The sequence below is a fragment of the Oryzias latipes genome, chromosome 3 (assembly GCF_053564925.1).
Source record: "Oryzias latipes strain Hd-rR chromosome 3, Olatipes_Hd-rR_3.1".
NCBI lineage: Eukaryota > Metazoa > Chordata > Actinopteri > Beloniformes > Adrianichthyidae > Oryzias > Oryzias latipes.
The window spans coordinates 27,883,696-27,904,227 of NC_136239.1; the positions used below are offsets into that span (position 1 = coordinate 27,883,696).

General features: G+C 37.1%; 3 protein-coding genes across 3 annotated transcripts; all 3 read left to right on the forward strand.

The window, feature by feature from the left end:
• Positions 1-344: 344 nt before the first annotated feature.
• mpc1 (mitochondrial pyruvate carrier 1) lies at positions 345-2,742 on the forward strand. The gene is made up of 5 exons (XM_004067240.5): positions 345-555; positions 1,367-1,370; positions 1,455-1,551; positions 1,705-1,837; positions 2,043-2,742. The coding sequence occupies exons 1-5, from the start codon at positions 485-487 to the stop codon at positions 2,068-2,070; spliced, it is 333 nt and encodes a 110-aa protein (XP_004067288.1). The 5' UTR covers positions 345-484; the 3' UTR covers positions 2,071-2,742.
• A 447-nt stretch (positions 2,743-3,189) lies between these two features.
• kifbp (kinesin family binding protein) lies at positions 3,190-10,334 on the forward strand. The gene is made up of 13 exons (XM_004067241.5): positions 3,190-3,691; positions 3,900-3,998; positions 5,502-5,581; positions 5,664-5,722; positions 6,236-6,360; positions 6,544-6,637; positions 6,802-6,914; positions 7,138-7,281; positions 7,715-7,789; positions 8,545-8,707; positions 8,832-9,006; positions 9,074-9,259; positions 9,373-10,334. Exons 1-13 carry the CDS (start codon positions 3,227-3,229, stop codon positions 9,509-9,511), a joined length of 1,917 nt encoding a protein of 638 aa, XP_004067289.1. The 5' UTR covers positions 3,190-3,226; the 3' UTR covers positions 9,512-10,334.
• Positions 10,335-13,348: 3,014 nt separating this feature from the next.
• On the forward strand, positions 13,349-19,900 carry srgn (serglycin). The gene is made up of 4 exons (XM_011492178.4): positions 13,349-13,566; positions 14,826-14,967; positions 18,857-19,080; positions 19,169-19,900. The coding sequence occupies exons 1-4, from the start codon at positions 13,512-13,514 to the stop codon at positions 19,264-19,266; spliced, it is 519 nt and encodes a 172-aa protein (XP_011490480.1). The 5' UTR covers positions 13,349-13,511; the 3' UTR covers positions 19,267-19,900.
• Positions 19,901-20,532: the final 632 nt, after the last annotated feature.

Here is a 20,532-nt window from a genome sequence, read left to right on the forward strand (position 1 = left end):
TTTCTACAATTGGAGAATAAGACCATTATTCTTTTACAAAGAGATAATATATATTTAAAGCACAGCGCCTGTAAGTGTGATGCACATTTAAATGCATATTAAGTACAAACTTTTGCTCTCTGCTCCTTAAGTATACTTTATTCTATAAAATGAAGACTTTATTAACTTTAAAGTAATTTGATCTTTTTCTACATTAAAAATATATAAATATAAAAAAAACAATTTTAGAATACATTTTTGGGAGAAGGGTAGCTTTACTGCCGATTTTGTAAAATCCAACATGTCCAATTTATGCCCAACATATCCACAGGGAGGCAGTGATAAACTCACGAGAACAAATTACGACAGTGTCGTAAATTGGAGGTTTGTGTTTTGCAGATTTGACCAGTCGTCCTCTGATTCCTGTTTGTGTCGTTGCCCTTCAGTTTAATCAGAATAAGACCTCGTTTTTGATTGACTTAGTCTTTAATAAGCGCTGAACACAATGGCAGGGACGATTGCGCGTAGAGCTATTGATCACCTGAGGAGCAAAGAGTTCCGGGATTATTTGATGAGGTAAAAATATTCCATTTTCTTCATGACATATACTAGCTAGCACGAGTGCTAGCAGCAGCTAGCTGACTGACTGTGAGCTACAGATGGTTCACTGTAAACATTTGCGTTTCTCAGACAAACAACTTAAACAAATTGTTACTTTATAAAATTAGTTTTCTGTCAGCGGTTGGCGGCTTCTGCCTGTTATTTTTACAGTGCAGGTTTTGAAGGACAACTGAACTGAGCTTTGGGTTGTAGCCCAGTTGTGACGTTTTCCGGTTGTGGCTGCGCCTTTGCGTGTCTGTTGCTCCATAAACAGAAAATCTGTCAGGTTATCTAAATGAAGACACGTACTACGTAGGCATGGACTCTTATTATACAGTAGATGATTTTAAGAAGACTAGTTTTCTTGAAGGAGGGATCTGTGGCCATGTTTTTCTAATTTGCATGTTAAAGTAAAAGGTTTTGACACAACGTTGTCAGGACATTCATTGGTCAATGTTTACACAAGCAAGGCAACAACTGTGCAAGTAAATTGCTCCAGATCAACTCAGAAACTAGGCTAAAGGTGACATTGCTATGACATAAGACTCTGTAAAGTTCAAAACTTGAAACGAACAACATTTTTCATAGAACACTACTTTTAAGGTCCTTAAAGTTGCATTTTTTTTTTTGCTGAAGATAATACAGAGGACAGTAGTCTGTTGTTGAGGGTATGTTTCGTTGAATTGTGCTTAAATGTATTTTATGGATCTCTGTAAGTTATGAACTAACTTCTGTTTCTATTTTTCTTCTCTTTTGCATTGCATTTATTAATGATAACCTTCAACAGCACAGTAAGTTTTCATCCTTATTTTAGTCATGGATGCTTGAATTGAAGCTCCATATTGATATTTTAATGTAATGGTTTGTTTTTGCAGCATTTCTGGGGTCCTGTAGCAAACTGGGGTCTTCCTGTTGCTGCCCTCGCAGACATGAAGAAGAGCCCCGAAATCATTAGTGGCAGGATGACCTTTGGTAAGACACACAGAAAACAGGACAAGTGCCGTGCGTACACAACCCAGTGTGACCGTCTCTATAAATCATTCTAGCAGAGATTGCATGATTTAGTAGCTGGTAATGAAACAGTTGTATAGTTAATTTGTGTTTTTGTGCTCTTGTTTTACTTAGCTTTGTGCTGCTATTCACTGCTCTTCATGAGGTTTGCTTACAAGGTTCAGCCCCGTAACTGGCTGCTCTTTGCTTGCCACTTGACCAATGAGACGGCACAACTGATCCAGGGAAGTCGTCTCATCAAATACAAGTAAGTATCGTAGGCTTAACCTGAATGAACTGCAATATCAGAAAGAAGAAAAAAAAAACAGAACCACCACAATGTTATTAGTACGGAAAATCCTGGTTTACAAATGTGTTTGTTTGAAGAATGCTTCTTTATTTTGCCATTTTCAGTAGTAGCTAAATTGATTGGATTCGACTTAACTGAAATCCCCGTTTTTCTGTTGATTCAGCATGGAGAAGAAGACTGGATCTTCATAGCAGAAAAGGGTGGATGATGGATAATGACTTCTAAGTGCTGCTTCAGGAGCCTTCTAAACATCCATACTCATTCATCAAACATTAATTCAATCAGTGAAACAACTGTTGCACTTTTGCAGATTTTCAATCCATTCTTTTCAAGATTAGTTAATGACTTTTTTTCCTCCAAAAACAGGTCAGCAGTTGTGATTTATATTTTAAATTATTTGCATAAAACAACACAAAATGTATGTGAGGAATGTACACTGAATTGTAAAATTGTTAGCTTGACATCAAACACACCTGACGAAAAATGTAATGTTACTTGTATTTCTATAGGTCATTGCCTCCAAATTCTTTAGAGCATGAAATATGTCCAGTATACCAGGCCATTCTAGCTGCATAAATTGCAAAATATTCTTCAAAAATATGATTATTTTAGAAAATTATCTTAGCTTAAAACCAAATAAATTCTGATGCTCTTTAGTTATAATTATAGCATATTTATTTGACTTGAAAATCATGCCTGTCTATATGACTGTCATTTAAAAATAGATGAAACAGGCTGTGTTTGTCAGTGTGGATTAAACACAAAAAACATCTCCTAGTTGTGTCATTCACATGAACTCACGTCATTTTCCCTCCCTGATGTTCCAGTTGTAAATTTCTAATAAACTTGATAGAATAATATAATTTGTGAGATCATCTCTTTTTTTTCCAATTATGTTTGTGTGATCTTTGGCATATGCACTAATTTTATTTGTGTTGAGATGAGCTGAGTTGCATTTTATGGAAGCACAGTAATGTGTTTTTTTTCAACTGTTACATCACTTGACACCTGCAGTTAAACTTATTTTCTTTTCTTTTTAAGCATTTATTTAATCTTGCAGCTTTGTCTCAAAAAATCATTTTCTTATACCTTTTGTTCTCTGAAACTGTGGAACGTACATACATTGTTTAAAACTAACGTATGTTTATTTTAGTAAGTTAATAAGCTAATGCTTTGGCTCTTGTGGATAAAAGCAGGACAATTTTTCTAGATTCAAGAATCCAGTTTCCTTTTTAACTTAAAATAAGTTTTTTCTAAGTAGTACCGGGGTTGTCCAGCAGATGGCAGTAACGCCCCTGCAGCACAGATGAAAACGAACGGCGTCTACCGCCGCAGAAGAAAACAATTATGGCGTCGTTCAGCAGTAACGAGTGGAAAGCTGTCTGCGCCAAATTCACCAACGCCCTACAGCTCAGCGACGTAGAATCACGAAACGACCCCGAAAACGACCCTTTCCGATCCAAATACAAGGCAAGGGAACTTCTGACAGAGATATACTGCTCGCTGAAGAACTTTGAAGCAGGAGATGGCGAGGAGCACGACGACGGAGAGAGCAGCGAGCCGGAGCCGACGGAGGAGCCTCTGGACGGAGAGAAGCCGGTGGATCTGGATGCGTTCAGCCGGGGATGGAGCAGCGACTCGCGCGCGGGGCTTCGAGCAGCCAGGCTCGCAGCTGTGGAGTATTATTTGGGCGTCAACCACGTGGACACAGAAGAGTTGTCCGCCGGGCAGGAGCATCTGATGAACTGCATGAAGCATCTGGGCAAATGCAGAGTGTCATCGGAGAACGTGTCGCTGTTCATCCACGTCAGGGTAACACTGGCAATGTTTTGTGGCCTTATTCGCGTCGTAACCACAATCTGCTACAGCTATGACTTGCGTTTGTGTGTTTAGGGGAAAATGGCCGTACTAGTGCAGCTACAGGGTGTTCGACCACACATAGACCTTTGTGGCAGATCAGCTGATGGAGATCCCCTCCCTCCCTGATGCTGATCATGTGTTTTATTCCTCGTGTTGACAGAATCAGCTGGGGATCCTCTGGGCAGGCAGAGATGAGACGGAGAAGTCCCAGGGCTTCCTTGAAACTGCAGAGTCCATCTACCAACTTTACATGAAGGAGGTACACCTGCCCTAATGCAGTTTAATATCATGTGAAACTTTTTAGTTTATTTTTTGTGGAGATTCTCATCCATCTAGGATGGCTCAATGGCAACATTATAAACATTACAAAAAGAACAAGCAGAAAATGTATTGGAACAAAAAGAAAAACATTCCAAGGGGATTGCACCACCAGTAAGATGTTCTATTTTACAACATAAACAATAATAGTAATAATTTATATATCTGTGATCATTGGACGACCTGCTCAAACGCCTTAGCCACTGCTGCCCATTCATTAGCTTTGAGAGCTTCTGGAAATAGTCGAGACTATGCAGGAATTTGGATTTTGGAGACTGGTAATATTTACTACATAAAATATATTACTATCTACTTACAGAACATATTCCCAATTTATGGTTATATCCTCATAGACTTTAATTTGAACAAAGTCTTTCCAAAAAACAGTTTCAGAGTGAGAGTTACAGAATGTACACTTGGACTCTGTTTTGTCTTTAACTAATATGGCTAGGTATTGATTAGTGGGGTATTTTTTTTTTTTTGCTTTATATGAACAATCAGGTAGCTTTTATCAACACTGATAATGGGTTGACAAGTAAATTTAAGCAAATGAAAAAGAGGGGAAAAAATGATTAAAAAAGGTTTAAATAAAGTTATTCTTCTTCATTCACATGCACTCACATTATTTTGTGGGTGCATGTGAATTTTAGATTATTAGTAATCCATTTTTAATTCAGAAAACTTAGAATAAAATTTCCATTTGACCACACAGGATAGGGATGAATTGGATGTTTATGCAGGAGCTTGTTCGGTATGTCTTTCTCTAAAAAATCTAGATCTACGACACAGAGAGTTTTTAAGACAGGGAAATAGAAAATTTCAAGATTACTGTTTTCAATACATTGTTTTGCCGCAAATGGAATACCCTAGTTTACATTGTTTAAATCTTTTTTTGGAAGCTTTCTTAAGTGTTTCACTTTCAATGTTGAAGTTGTGTTCCAGTACATAAGGAAGTTTGAGATGGCCGATGCAGCTTGTTCATTTTAAAAGGAACCCAACAGCAGCGCAGGTGAACAACTCTTACAAGCACCCGGCTCTAATGTGAAATGGTTTGGCCCTGATATACCACCATGTCTGTTTTCCAGACCGAGCCCTGCTTTCTGCTGATTAGCTCTATTAGGTCCCTTCCACCTTCTCATTGACTGAAGACACCTGATGCAGGAAACAACAGGGTGGTAGATGTTGAGGACCAGGAATGAGCAGCCCTGGTTTAGCCACACCTTAGCATCTATTTAGTTTTTTCCTCAAATGAGATCATTTCTACCCCTTCTTAAGAAATCCAACTTGTAATCAGAGTTATCCGAGTGCAGTTTCATACTAGATATCTGTGGGATTATTCAAATAAAAAGGCTTTCACATTTGTTTACGTTGCTAAAGTTGTCACATGGGGCTGCCATCTGCAGAAACAAAGTGGGAAAATCCTCCTTATTGATTCTATTTTCAGAATGGGAGTCCCCCTACAGACATGACAGAGTACTTCTGCTCTGAGGAGAACCAGCTGACTCATCAGGAAAGAACCAAGAAGTAGAAACTCCAGAATTTATTTTATTTGGTATTTAAATGTTTTGCCTACTATAGTTTGTAATTGTGTCTCCCTCCTCACTAGGTTTGAGCTGGCCTACACTCATACTTTGTACTACCTTGCACAAGTGTATCAATATTTTGGTGAGTAAATGATCAAAATCAAATCCTGATGAACTATAATGTACTGAACGCAATTCACGACGATGCAAAAATCCGTTCACGCCGACACATTTTTGGATGATACCATGTTGCGTTTACTTGCAGGTTAAAAATGTTCTGTTGATTTTTCATTTTTGTCTAAAAGCAAAACGGCATTCACCATGAGTCGTGCAGCTCTGGCTTCACACCCAAGGAATTTAGATTGTTGTGGATACATTTCAACTTTTTGGTCTTTTTGCAACTGCAGTACGTGCCTTAAATGAAAAAAACACACACAAAACGACCTCAAGAATTCAAACGTTTTCTGTCTGTTGTCCCACAATCTCAACATGCTCTTTAATATGTTGACGTTTTCCTATTAAGCCCCACACTTAACTATTAGTTAAATTCATTTGAATCGATCTTTCTAGTAATTCTTTTGAGTTATTGAATATAATTTGTTAACGAAACAAAAGAGCTATAGTTATAGAACATGTCCATGTTGTCCTCTTTCAGGTGAAAATGAGCGGGCGGCCAACTACTGCTACAGTACTCTGCAGAGGCAGCTGCAGTTAAACCAGTTCAATCCAATGGAGTGGGCTCTAAATGCTGCCACACTGTCTCAATACTACATCACAAAGGTAGGTCTTGGGTTGAAGCTTATTTTTCAAATATGTTTATGGAGATTTTTTTTTTCTTTTTGCAAGACCTCGGTTTCATCTTATTCTGGTCCATTTTTTTTAAACAAAGTTAAAAGTTTTGGATGAAATCCATTCAGGTTAGTACGGCATGTGTGTTGTAAGCTGTGCTTGTGTGGTCTGCAGGGTCAGTACATGGAAGGCCGACATTGCCTTGCAGCAGCTACTGTCATATCAGGACTGGCTGGGGAGGTTCCCTCTGAGGCAGCAGCCCAGGAGAGTATGTTCTCATGTCAACATTCAACTGACGGTCTAATAATAAGCTCCAGTCCATTTCAAATGTCTGCTTAAAGAAAGAATACTAGCATAGCGTCTAAAGATTTCATTTTTTTTCTGTCCGTCATCCAACGTCTTGTTTTTTTTTTTCTCCGTTGTCTCGCTCAGGTGAGGCGGAGAGGGACCGCAGGGAGCAGCTCAAGCAGAAGAGATCAGAAATTGCAAGATGTTGGATTAAATATTGCCTTAACCTTCTCAGAGATGCAAAGAAGCTGCTGGAGGTAACGCTAATGTTTGTGACTCGTTGTCACGTGTTAGGGTGTGGGTGTTTTTGCCGGATTCACCACAGAAAAAACACCCTCAGAAAGCCCAGGCCGTTCTGCAACATGAATGTATTTTTAGAGGCTGTAATTTCTCGAATGTCTCTGTGATGGCTCGTTTTTTGCGGCTGCACGATCAGCGTCTGAATCAGAGCCTAAAATACACGTGTTTGTGTGTTTTCAGGATAACATAGGTGAGCTGGATACTGACCGCCAAGATGAGCTGAGGAGAGCAAGAAGTCGAGAAGAGGAAGAGGAGGGCAGGAAGCAAGCTCTGCTGTTCGGCTCTGAGGACACTTTTGATTCCATTGCTAGTGTGGAAGAAAAGGTGATTTTAGGGTTTTTCTAGGATTCTGGTTCATTAAATAAAGTTTGCAGAGTGGAAAAAAAAAGTCCTTTCCTTCAAGTTAGGAATGTTAGAAATGGTTTTTGTACTATCATATTTGTAACACATGAAATATTGGGTTAACTCACTGGGGACTGACTGGATAACTGATAATAACCCTGCATTTGTTAAAATTGAAAATTCAAATAAAGTAACTTTTGAGGTAAATATGCTTTTTCCTGGATTTTGATACCTGATGTCCAGCCCTGCTTTGGAAGGTTGTAAAATTCGCCTACTAAAGTTCAGCTATATGAAACCTTTTTTTTTTTGGTCCACGGCATTGAAGCAACACAGAAAGTACATTTATAAGAGAATTAAAATCCACCTGTTGAAAGGATCGTCTTTTTTTGCAAGTGAACCTTTGTTTTTTTTCCAGGTTTCCTATTTGTTCCCTTTGGATTTCACGGAGGCCAGAGCCATCTTTCTAGTGGGACAGAATTATGTCAACCAGGTATGCATAACAATTGATTCATAAGTCCCAGTTATTCATGAAATACTCCACATCGGCCAATTCCTTCGCAGAAAAATAATGGAAAACACACAGCAGCTAATCTGTAAAAATCTATTTAATTTTTTTTTCACAAATTCTAACAACATTTTAAGCTTTGATGCATTATTTTTGTTTTATTGTTGTTTTTTCAAGTTTATAGAATCTGCAGTTATTACAGAACTGAACTAAAAAGGCTTAAGAACTAGATTAATTAGCACTAACAGAGGCTAACCTGAATCCGTTCTCTGCTTTACTCAGCTCATTAGGAAATCCTCAATTCTTTGACGTTCTTTTTAAACCAATTTGGAAATCTATATAAACCCACAGTGTCCGTGCTCAGTTTTACACTGAAACTTGTGCGGTTTGTATCTTGGTGGCATCAGATCACTTGGTTTCTGTGAGTTTGCCTTTAATGCAGTATACCATTTCCTGAAAGCCATTCATGCATTAGAAAGAGATTGCAGTGCACCACACACACACAGAAACACACACAAGCGCTGGCTTTACAAAAAAAACCAAAGATAAGTTTAACCTGGAATGAACTTTAGTGAGAAAAATCTATATCAAAGTCACTGGGTTGAGTTTCACTCTCTGTGGGTGCAGTTTCACTTCAAAAATGTTTTTGAAAGCATCTACAAAATGCTGTGTAAAGGATTTTAATTAGAAAAGCGTGTTTTTTGTACTTATCTGCATCTTTGTCTGTTATCCATCCCAAGGCAAAGGAGCACTTCCAGATGGATGGGTTTGTGACAGACCACATCGAGATTTTGCAGGACCACAGCGCTCTGTTCCGGGCCCTGGCTTTCTTTGAGGAGGATGTAGAGCGGCGCTGCAAAATGCACAAAAGAAGAGTTGACATGCTGGAACCCATCTGTAACGGTACGACCAAACTTCAGTTCGTCTTGTTCTCTGAAGGCTCATCTCTGTGATATGTTCAAATGAAACCAATAAACTGGACAGAAAAGCTGAATTTTATCTTGCTTTGTTTCTAATGTTTCCTCAGACTTGAATTCCCAGTACTACCTTTTAATCCGCAGACAGCTGATGTTTGAGCTGGCTGAGACCTACAATGAAATGATGGATCTGAAGCTAACTCTGGCCAACAGACAGGAAGATTCTCAATCTCTAGATAACCATACAATTAAAAAGTTCAACCACCTGTGTTCCGCCTCTGCCAAGTAAGCATTCCCCTTTGAAGCCCTTTTGTGTATTTTCTACATGTGAGTGAGCTGAAATCCTCTCCAGGTACTTTCAGATGTTCCTGGACTCCCTGTGTTCTCCTGAGGGGAAAATTCCTGAGCACCTGGAGGAAGACGTCCTCCGACCGGCTCTGGTGGCTCGATTCAGAGTTGCTCGACTGCATAGCAAACTGATCAGCTCCTCGCCGCCAGTTCAGCTGGACAACCTCAACAAAGCTCTAGAAAACTACAAGTACGAAAAACCTTTAACTATGGATCAAATAGGACTGGAACTAAATTTAGATGGGAGTAGAAAACTTTGATGTGATGTCTCTTTAATCGTTTTCTCTCAAAACTTTTGTCCAGGTATGTGGTGCAGTATTGTGAGGCCCACCCAGAGGCTGCAGCCGCTGCAGAGACGGAGCTGGAGTTGAGTAAGGAGATGGTGGGCCTCCTCCCTTTGAAAATCAATCGGCTGAAAGCAAGGATGGCTACGAACAACTAAAAAAGTGCTCCTTTTTGCTGCCTGGAGCTCTGCTGAAACAATGTTTACCTGTTTTCAGTAGAAAGTCAGGGACTCTGTTTGGTCTGGTAACAATTGTCCTTTTTCCTGTGAGCATGCTGCTGAACCCATTACAGGCTCTTTAACTTATGTGCTCTTAACTGTCATACATATTGTGATTACATGTCTGCTTGTGATTGTTAATAAAAAGAATATCTCACTCTTGTGACACTTAGAAATTCTTAAGTGTTGGGGTTTGTGGACGGATCTGAATGGATTGTAAACACTGAGACCTTTGTGAAGCTTTAAGGATCATTTTAACAGATTTTCCGTATGCTTTTCTTTTCCATTTTCAGTTTTGCACTATTAAAATGTCTACTTTGAGCCTATCCCATATAAATAGACGGTACACATAGTGGGGTTTTACTCAAAATTCCCTTTTTCTACTAAGTTCTCCATTTAACTAAAGTAGGTTATTCAGCTACTTTCTGCACACAAGACTTCACAAGTGCAATAATAATGGGACACTTCGAGGTAAAGAGCAGTAAATGATGTGCAAATATCTGCTTTCTCTGAAATGAGATGCCTGTGCTGCAAGTTCACAGAACAACAGTCATTACATGGACTTGACTCAGTTTTTATCACAGCCTGCGTGATGTGCTCAAAATCCATTCCAGTGTGTTTCTCTCACTGACGGTTGCCAGAATTCAGTCTGTTTTGTGCAAAGCAGATATTGTGTATAATTTAAACCAATGTTGTAATCCTTTCTAATACCATAGTACCAAGATGCATTTCTTTTAGGTGTATTAAAAAGCTGAATGTGAAATGGTATCACTTGTTTTCTGACATCTCTACAAGTTTTATCAAAAGTCTAAATACAACTTTTTAGTTTAAATCAGATTTTTTTTTATTTACTGTGATAACTTTTTGAAAATATTAATAGAAAACTTGTTCTCTTGCGTTCATACTTTAAAGCTGCAACTTCTTTGCCAAGGAAGTCTGTGTTTTGTCTTTTAATTTGTTTGAATCTATGTTAGAATAGTTATGGTTTCTTGAAATTCCTATTACGTAAGACATTTCAGACTGTTGCCGGAATGGAGTTCACGATTAAACTTAATAAAGTGGGGGTAGAAGCTGAAGCAAGATTTGCAGCCTGCAGTTGGGACTTTTGTACGATGATCTGAGAGGGTTGAAGACGGCAGAAGGAAGCCACACTCAAGTAGATCAACGTTGCATGACCTCAAAAATTTGGTATTAACCCACATGTCTGACTGCAGAAGATCTTTGCTGCTCCTTTTTACAAAAGCACAAAATAAGAAGGTGGCAGTTCAGTTTCCACATCAGATGCACCATTTGCATGTAGAATTAGTGAATAAAAGAAATAAAGTATTTTCTTCCTTGGAGTAAAAAAGGAACTGATGGTTACTAAACTAGTCCCGATTTACTGGAACAAACCCTGTAGCCATGCAAACTGTCACTAAACTGTCTCTGCTAGTTTGACCTTTGACAAGTTACAATAGGAAAAACGGATCACAGCAGCTTAATGAAGTCAACAGTCATCATTTCCCCTCAACAGTTGCAGAGAATTGGCAGCACGTATCATTTTTTAGGACAGATTGTCTCCTCTACAAATGGGTTATGTGACCCTGGTTTAATTCCACATATACATCAGCTGTGCATATTTGTGCTTTGCAAGTTCTGCAATATCTCCTTTTTTGTGTGTAAAAGCTGCCGTTGCACCATAATAGCATTAGTCATGTTAACAAATAATTGATCTAGTTTCAGGTTAGTTAAAGCACATGTCACACACACAAAAAAATTGCTAATGTAATATAATGAAAACAAGATACTATAAAGTAATTCTGATTGTGCTAAAGGTGAGACACTGCATAATTTTTCTCCAGAAATTACACCACACGATGTTACCACATCCTTTATCATGATACTGATGTGTCAGCTAAATAATTTACTCATCTTCATGCTGTGTTTCACTTCCAGAAAAAAAAAAACTTGAATTAAATGCTAAAAAGGAACATGTTTAAATGATGACATTAACAGGAAGCAAACTAATGAGCCTGCAAGCCACGAGTGTTAGATGTTAATGCTCCCTGAACTTATAGATAAGATAAGCTGTGTCTGCATTAGAAAAAGGGTTAAAATGACCTAAAATACCTAATAATAGATTTTTTTTTATGTATGCATTAGTAATGTCCTGACATTCAGATATTGGTCAGTGGGAGGTTTTTTTTTTATCAAGAAACTGTCCACAATCAAATTCACATGCTTCATTTTGTGTATGGAATCTCATTAAAAGGCTTCCTTTAACAGTCTTGAACACTCCCAGATAGGGAAGGGTGTAACAGTTAATCAAATGATCAATAAATTGATTCATATTCCTATGATCCACCCAGATTGATTTGTCTAAAGCAAGTTGTTATTCGAATCGACCTATACCGTTATAAAATTGTTTCAAAATGGGGCTGAACTTCATGAAACTAAATTGTGAATGGATTTTCCTTTAATTCTTCTTGACTCATTTGTTTACATACATATTTTATTTACACTTGATTATCTTACAATAAATGAAAGGAATCTGGGAAACTTATCTCTGAGTCACACTGGTTGGAGTTTGGGCTGAAGATCTTCTAGATCGGTTTTAGGTCAGTGAATCAGATTGAATCGGATTTTTAAAAAATGAACCAATGGACCGGATCATCAACCCCAAATAGTGACATGAATCGAATGATTAAATTGAATCATTATACCCCTAATCCTAGAGTATACGTTTTGATTCATCTTTACTGTAGTAACTTAAAGGATCTGTATGTCAGGCAGTAGTGGAGCTAGTACCTTTTATGTGAGGGGGGCCATTGGGGCCCTGAAATGCAAATTTCATCAACAAATCACTCAGGGCAGGAAACAATTTAAAGATCACAGCAAGAAAAAGCAAAATAAATATTACCTTTTCCGGTTTCTAATTGTGTTTTATTTTTAAACATTACATTTTAATTTCTGTAAATTACTTTTGCTCTCTGAAGTGTTTTTTTTTTGTTCTTTTGGACATAAACCAGAAAAGGTTGGTACTATGGGATATTGCTGATTGATGACGACATTTATCTATTATTTCAACTGAAAGTTTTTTGGAATAAAGCAATACTGGTTATCATCCTCATCATCCTCCATTCAGCGATTTCCCATGGCACAGACCTTTTCTAGTGTCTCCTTGTGTTTCGTTTTTCTTACATTTCATTTTGTTTTCTGGAAATTACTTTTGTTTTCCACTTTTTATTTTACGTTTCAGTTTCTAGAATCTTGTTTTGTTTTCTAAGATGTAAAGTTGTTTTTTATTTGATTCAATGTGTTTTTCCGTTTTAATTGAATTGCCGTTGTGATCTTTAAAATGATTTGTGTCCAGTGAATTGCACTTCAGGGCACTGAAATTGGGGTGTGGGTTGGGGGGGTTGGGGGGGGGGGGCAAAGCAGCTGCCCCAATAACTCTGATATAAGGTATCTTTGACAGAAAAAGGGTCAAAATTACCTAAAAGTTTGAATATATTGAAAATGAAAAGCAACATATTCATTACTGAGTGATCTAAATGAAAGGGAAACCCCCCATGAGCCACTGTTGTTTTTCTTTTCTCTACTAAAAGACAGACACAGAAAAAGGGAGGTTAAAGCAATCAAGAAAAACGGTCTCTTCCTCTGACATCCAGCCCATCGCTGAGAGACTGAATCTGTACACTACTTTATCTTTGAGCCCTTCTTCCGTCCATTGGCGCACTTTGCGCAAACGTAATCAAATGAGAGAGGCAGAAATGTAAGTTTCCACTGAGGATGTTCAAGTTTAGCTGAAAGTTTCAGGAAACCATGACGCACAAGAGGGCTGAGCTCCTCTGAGGGGAATTTAAGCGGCAGAGGGAGGCAGTTATTACTCAACACGACCCGAAGAAGCAGCTCCAGAAAGACTTGGTTGGTTGTTTGTTTGCGAAGACAAGGCTGAAGGATGAAACTGTTTCTGTTTCTGCTCGTCTCCTGCCTCGCCTTAATACACGCAAAGGGTGAGTCCATATTAGTTTGTTTTATTATTTTGTTATTAAAGTGAAACAAATGTCCACTTATAGAACAGAGTGATTTCACATCTGCAAACTGAAACGTGTTTTGAAAGGAAGAAAATGCGTCATGGCGCATAAATGTGCTTCCAAAACCAGTTTAGTCTTCTTGTGTATAATCTTCCTTCAAATGTCAGCTTTTTACTGTATGTTCATGACAATAGCCTAACAGTTCAAACCAACTTCTTTAGAAAAACAGCATCTATCATCTGTAAACAGGCTACCAGTAAAAAAAAAAAAAAAAAATGATGCCATGATGATGTTGTGACTAAAGCTGATTATCTTTCTCGCATCGTTCTTATCGAAACGGAAAGGCCAGAGGCGTCTAAGTTTCCGACATGATGAGTTTCTCTCTGTTTAAGTTGAAGGATTTTTTTTTTTTTGGTTTTCATTTTTCCAAAAGCAGAAGTAAGGAAAGAAAAAAAAGAACAAATGCGTTATTACGGAAATAGTAACTCCCCAAAGAAGCCCCATTCTTTAGATTTTGGTATTTCTCACCTACTATATTTTAATTAAGTTCTTTTATCCATTTCAATTTCTAAAAAGTCATTTTGAAAGGTAAAAATCAGTTTGTTTTGTGATTCATTGCATTTCCTTCAATATTGTTTGTATTTTTAGTCTAGGTGTAACAGAATGAGGAGTAAAATTCAACAATAGAATTCCACATTGTGTGATTTTGTGTTAAAATGTGTTTTCAGCACATACATGTCCTATGTTATGTTTATTTGATTGGGCTGTCAAACCCATCTCCAGTCTTGTTTCACATTGAGCTCAAACTTGTCACAAAACATTGATTAGTTAATATTGTTTCCATAGAAGGATACAAATTGGAAAAAGTTTCTTGCATTTTCTTAAACTCCATTTAATTGATCCACTTGACATCTAATATTGCGGTTAGCACCAGAACAGTTTGTATTATTTGCCTCAGATATGTTCTCTGATAAAACATCCTGAGAATCGTTCAGAAAAAGCCAAAATGGTAAGACTTCCTGTTGTGAAACAGAGAGAAACCGCTTGAAGAGCAACCACTATACTCTGCCATGTTTCCAAATACTGTCATCATCTTTTGAAATGAATGAGGAACAAGCAGGTGGCATCTGCTGAGCTGGACCAGTCCTCGATTGTCCATACAAGTGGTGAAAATGAAATGTTTGTGCTAGAGTAAAACAACAAAACTCTGCTTCTAACTGGCTTGTTTCTGTCTGAAGGAACGCCCACGACAGCTGTATATAAGTTTGTGCGATGTAACCCCAACGGTGACCAGGCGAACTGTGTGGTTCAGCAGACTCCTAAGATGCCGTGGAGCCCAGAGCTACCTTCCAAGCTGCCTGCCTCCACTGCACAGCATCTGTACGTATGCATGTTTTCTGCAGCCACATTAAATGATGATGATGAATGATGCATAAAATCAAAGCTTTTCTGGCAGAGAAGAGGTTAAACCCGCATAAGATTTGATTTAAAATCAAATGTTTAACCATGCTTCACACAGTTCTCCCATTAGTTGCACAGTTTCCCTGTCTGTTCTGTGTTTGTATGAATGTGCTGTGTGTTTGAAAGACAGACTTTAAGTGTGAGGTACGAAGCCAAGAAAGACAAAAATAGAAGACAACGTGGAGATATGAGGAAGGACCTCACCAAAGAAGCTAGAAAAAGGGAAATTTAGAGTAAGAAAATCCGGAAGAGGTCATGGTTTGTTATTTTTGTCAAAAAGGAAACATTTCTTTTTTAGTATTGTTGATTTTTAGCTTTTATTTCTACTTCAAGGTGAATGAATCTGCAGAGGGATTACTTCACCTTCTCAATTTAAAAGATGAAAAATCTTGAATGAAAAAAATCATACATTTTAATGCACAAAATACTTATCATAAACTGCAGCAATGGAAAAAGTAGAATTTCCACTGAAAATGGCTTCATTGAATTTCAACTCCTCTGTGTGTTTTTTGGCAAAGAGTGTGCGTGGCTTTTAGTGCTTTATTGGAAGCAGACTGAGGCTTTGCAGGCTCCAGATAACAATGCAGAGGAAGTGTCAGCCTTTGTTGAAGCAGACCATGGAGACAGATGCATAATGATGTGGGTCAGAATCCACTAACTGCATGGTTTCTGTTTCTCATATTTGCAGCTTTCCTCTTTTTCATTTTTCACTGTGTGTAAACAGCTTTTATGCAGCTCTCTGCTCAAAGTCACAAGATGTTTTGTAGGCCTTCCAGGCCCATTATGGATTTTTAGGGTTTAAATTGGAATGGCTTGCTAACCATGGGAATCAAAAAATGTCGTGTTGTCTTTTGATGACTGGACAGAATATCAGAATTGGCTGGGCAAACAAGCTCATCATAGTGTTTGTTCCTTTTGGAAATTTGATGTAAACATGTCAGAAAGTTCTGAGAAAAAATGAGAAAGGAAATCCTCAAAGATTGACGAGACCACCAAGTCTTCCAGTTTCAGCTTGAGCACATTTTGGATGTAACAGAGTATTCAAGTTGGACATGTGTAATACATTTCTCATATTTGTATAAATCAGACACTAAAAAACAAACAATTGCGTGTTTACGTAACACTTTTGGACTTTTGGAGTTCACTAAAAAGTCTCAATCGGACTTCGGTACTCCCCAGAAAGTATGAACTCGTGAACCAGATGACTCGGTTGACCCAGATGGTTTAAGCAGTTTGTTCAAAATGTCAGTGAACCAGCGAATCAGTCTCATTCGCGATTGTCATGAAACGTCACTGTGTGACCATGCTGTTCATTTTTTGAGAAAATTCTATTCACGTCACGTTTTTGTTGGCAGATGTTGCCCTGAAAGATGCACATTTTCTACACAGTTTGCCTAATATAAAGCCCCTCAAACTGTTTGTATTTTTCCTAATTCTAAGGAATTGTTACACATAGCCTACCCTGGGCAAAAAGTAAGGAAGCGGTCTGCCGGACTTTCTCAGTTAGAAAAGAAATTAAGGTGTGCTCTCAAGTACGAGAAGTGTGTGGCTTTCATCTATTTTCTGATAAATGTAACTGACAGAAAAAACTGCTCACAATCTTAGCCTTAACCCAGAAATTCCTCTTTTGTAGTTCCTCATTTGTCAATCTTACGTTATCTTATCTATTAAAAATAGTTTTTTTAAATTAAAATCATAAATTCAGTTTTTTACAGAAAGAGATCACTAAAAGACATCCTGTAAATATGTTTTGATGCATTCATGAAAACACATGTATTTTTTCTTAAAAGATAAAAGCTTAAAACCCCAAATTACTTTTGTTGTGGTTGTAAATTCAGACTGCAAAAGACACAAAGGTCTACAGGTAAGTGTCTGTCCCCAATGGTGCTTTTCCAGGCTTTAAACACCTAAACCTTTAGTTTGAGTCTAGTTCTTTATAGGAAGTGAGGGGAAGTGTAGAAAGGAAATGGGCTGTGACGCTTTGGGGCTCGCTACTTCTGGTCTATTGTTTTACACATGATCGCTACTCTAGAGCTTATGTTTTAGCACTCGCAGAGTTGTAAAGTGTCCTAAATAATTTAACAAAGAAACAGAACTAAACTGAAACAGTTAGATCTGGAGATAAAGACGTTTTCTTAATTAAAAATCAATTCAGATTAAGATGTAAAGAAATAGAGTACAGACCAAATGTTTGGATACATCCAAACTTTTGGTCTGTACTGTAAATGCATGTGTGCCAACATTTGCTGGTTTGTAACCACCCCCATACCCTTGGGGGAGGAGAGGACAGTAAACATGTATTCCTTTAGGATCCTATCATGTCATCACATCCCAAATATGATAGTTAGCGATTATCATATGACACAACATTTACTGTGATGCAAAGTAAATGGTTAACAGTTCATAGACATGATATCAACAGAACAAACATCATGAGTGAGGATATTTTTAATTATTGTTGTGGTGGAGATGATGATGCTTCTAAGTTATGATGGGTTTTTAAATTGTTTATGTTCATGTGACCGACATTCAGGAGTTTCCTCTGGATTGACATGTGTAAGCAGCTGATGGGCCTTCATTATGAAAGTCACACTATTTCCTGGGTTGTAATCATCTTTTAACCTTTGCCCAAGAGCTTACATAAAATGATGGTAACACCAATACAAGTTGACTGTTCACACAATAAATTTTAAACAATATTACAAAATGTAGACATTTATACATGAAGCAAAATTCTACCTTTGTGAATAAATAAATAAAACATTTGAATTGTATCCCTGATCACAGTGTACAACAATGTAATTTAACATAATACAATATAAAACAGTTACATTTATGATAACTGAAGCTTTAAAAAAATGAAAGGAGTTAGACTGATTTAAAACAGTTGCAGATAAGTTTTCCATTTTTGAAAATGTGGTATTTAATTTAAAGTTGACAGGTTTGTGATTATTAACAGTGCGAACAATAATGGCTGACAAATGTATATTTATATATATATATATATATATATATATATATATATATATATATATATATATATATATATATATATATATATATATGTATATAAGTATCAGTAAGCGTTGACAGGAAAATTGGAATATTCATGTTCCAACATAAATAACTGTTCAAAGATCGGGAACACATTTGTATGTTGGCACTATTTTTCATTTTTCATTTCATTTATTTATTTGTTCCTTTCATGAAAATTGATGTTCAAATGTTTACATGTTTCTCTTACATATTGAACATTTTCATGATTAAAAGGGAGCAGAATTGAAGAACACAATTCTTATAATTGTCTGTTCCCTTTTAAACATTGCATTTACTTTTCTATTACTATTATATCCTTGTTTTGTTTGTGTTGAATTTTATGCAAAATACACAAAGATCAGACATCAGTCTGACAAAGTCTGACATTTGCCACAGAGGCTCGCTTATCCTCTGTGGCAAAGCCTCTGACAAGGCAGAACAGGAAATCGCGCACTTTAGAACAGTGGTTAGTGAGTTGTCAACAGCACTTTAAATTAAAAAAAGTGTTTTGGATTTTTTTTCTCACTGTGCAGAAAAGCCCTTTTGTCACCTTCACTGCACTTGTAGTTTTGACTGTGAATAAGGATATAATCAACATTTTATGCATAAGATCAAAGATATCTGTTGCAACCTTTTTTACCTAATCGGGTCTCAAAGAAATGTATAAAAAAATCCTTAGTTGTCATGTTAAGGTGGCACAAGGAAGGCAGTAATATAGAAATGTTTTCCTTGTTGCTTATTTTTCAGTTTCTGTTTGTCATTTTGTTTCCAGAGAGGCAGAACCTGTGGAAGGGGAAAGTCCACCAAATGAGGATGAAGATGACTATGAAACTGAGGTGGAAGAGGAGGAAACGCCAATGGAGAGTGAAGACGGAGAGTCACCTTCAGTAGGGGAAGAAAGTTTTGGTAGCCTTGAAGGTTCTGCAGATGGGGCAACCCCAGTTGAAATCGACATGGGCTCGGGGGACTCTGGAATAGAGACAGCTGAGCGGAAAGGTAAATCGGTGACAAAAGATGGTCTGTCATTCAATAATTTATTGATATTTCTGAGTGTGGTTTGATGCGTTCTGTTATTTGTTCACAGATGGCGAAATGAGCAAAATGAAGACATTGTTTTCAAGCATGAAGGCGATGAAACCTACAAAGAAAGACCTGGAAGAAGACCACCTTCTGAAGATGTAAACTCTTTCAAAAGGCTGCGATCTATTTAAACTCTGCAACAGTTAGCAAAACTTATATCTCCACCTGCTGGGAAAAACCTGGTCACACAGGGCTACATATTCCTATTGGATTTCTCTGTGTAATTTTTTGGAAATAACTTTCTTTAATTTAAAAAATTTGACAGATAACACCAAACATACCAAAGGATTGAGAGGCCAGAATTAATTTGATTTACCATACTTATCCATGACCAGTATTTTTTTGTATTGTTTACCTTTTTATGTGTAAAGTAATTTTTTCAAAATTACTTTGTAACATAAATTGAAATACGAATTTCAAATTATAGTATTAATTGTGCAATAAAATATATACGTTTGTATGTGGTTAGCTTGCTTATTACAGTTTAAAGCTGTTTTGATTTGCAAGTTGCACAAGAGCTTCTTCATATCACCGCATCCCCTTTTCTTAAATCTTGTGACTTTTTACATGAAGAGGAAATGTTGCATATTCTGATCACAAGACTTGATGTGTGGCGCAAACACCCAAAAGACTGCTACTCCACCATTGTGAACTATGAACACAGTGTGTAAAATGAAAATGAGGGCATTTAACACGTGCATTTGAAACATTTATACCAATAAACTATTTTAAAAATAATTTCCAAAGGCTTTCTAGTATGTTTTTTCTCTCAAATTGGCTCTTTAAAGAATTATTTTCTGATTATTCATATGATTAAAAACAGTTTTCAACAACTTCGAATTAAGAAGACTACTGAGGGTCCGTACATAACTTATGAGAAAGAGGGAGGCTGTCAGTGTGCAAAGCATCAAGGATCTAAGGTTGGAAAAAATAACTAAATTATGATGCTCTCTCCTCCATGCTTCACCGTAGGAGCTTTAATGTAAGGTCCTCACAAAACTTTGTGATTACTTCAAGTTTACTGTTAGTGTTACTCATTTCAATGTAATTTTGGATATGTCTATTGTTTAAATGACCTGCTCATACCTTAATTCTTGTTTTGAGTTTACCAAAATAGTTACGAAGCACATGATAAATGCATGTTTTCAAATATTATTTCCTCGATTGGTAATTCCAATAGTTTGAATTCACAAACGATAATACTGTTTGCATTTTAATGTGCAATAAGAAAATGTCTTCCTGCAACTACAATAATGGTCTTGACTTTAAAATGTTCAAAATTCAGTCATAAGAATTCTGTTTCACTGACACTATATGCCCATTTCAAGTCCATTAGTTTACACTTAGACAGAATATTTTATCTCAAAC

Bases quoted from the DNA above. Each gene is read 5' to 3' on its own strand.
- srgn (XM_011492178.4), top strand. From the start codon at position 13,512: ATGAAACTGTTTCTGTTTCTGCTCGTCTCCTGCCTCGCCTTAATACAC. The intron at 13,567-14,825 runs GTGAGTCCATAT...TTCTGTCTGAAG, and splicing joins CGCCTTAATACACGCAAAGG to GAACGCCCACGACAGCTGTA. The intron at 14,968-18,856 runs GTACGTATGCAT...TTTTGTTTCCAG, and splicing joins GCCTCCACTGCACAGCATCT to AGAGGCAGAACCTGTGGAAG.
- kifbp (XM_004067241.5), top strand. From the start codon at position 3,227: ATGGCGTCGTTCAGCAGTAACGAGTGGAAAGCTGTCTGCGCCAAATTC. The intron at 3,999-5,501 runs GTACACCTGCCC...TTCTATTTTCAG, and splicing joins ACCAACTTTACATGAAGGAG to AATGGGAGTCCCCCTACAGA. The intron at 5,582-5,663 runs GTAGAAACTCCA...CCTCCTCACTAG, and splicing joins CATCAGGAAAGAACCAAGAA to GTTTGAGCTGGCCTACACTC.
- mpc1 (XM_004067240.5), top strand. From the start codon at position 485: ATGGCAGGGACGATTGCGCGTAGAGCTATTGATCACCTGAGGAGCAAA. The intron at 1,552-1,704 runs GTAAGACACACA...TGTTTTACTTAG, and splicing joins TAGTGGCAGGATGACCTTTG to CTTTGTGCTGCTATTCACTG. The intron at 1,838-2,042 runs GTAAGTATCGTA...CTGTTGATTCAG, and splicing joins AGTCGTCTCATCAAATACAA to CATGGAGAAGAAGACTGGAT.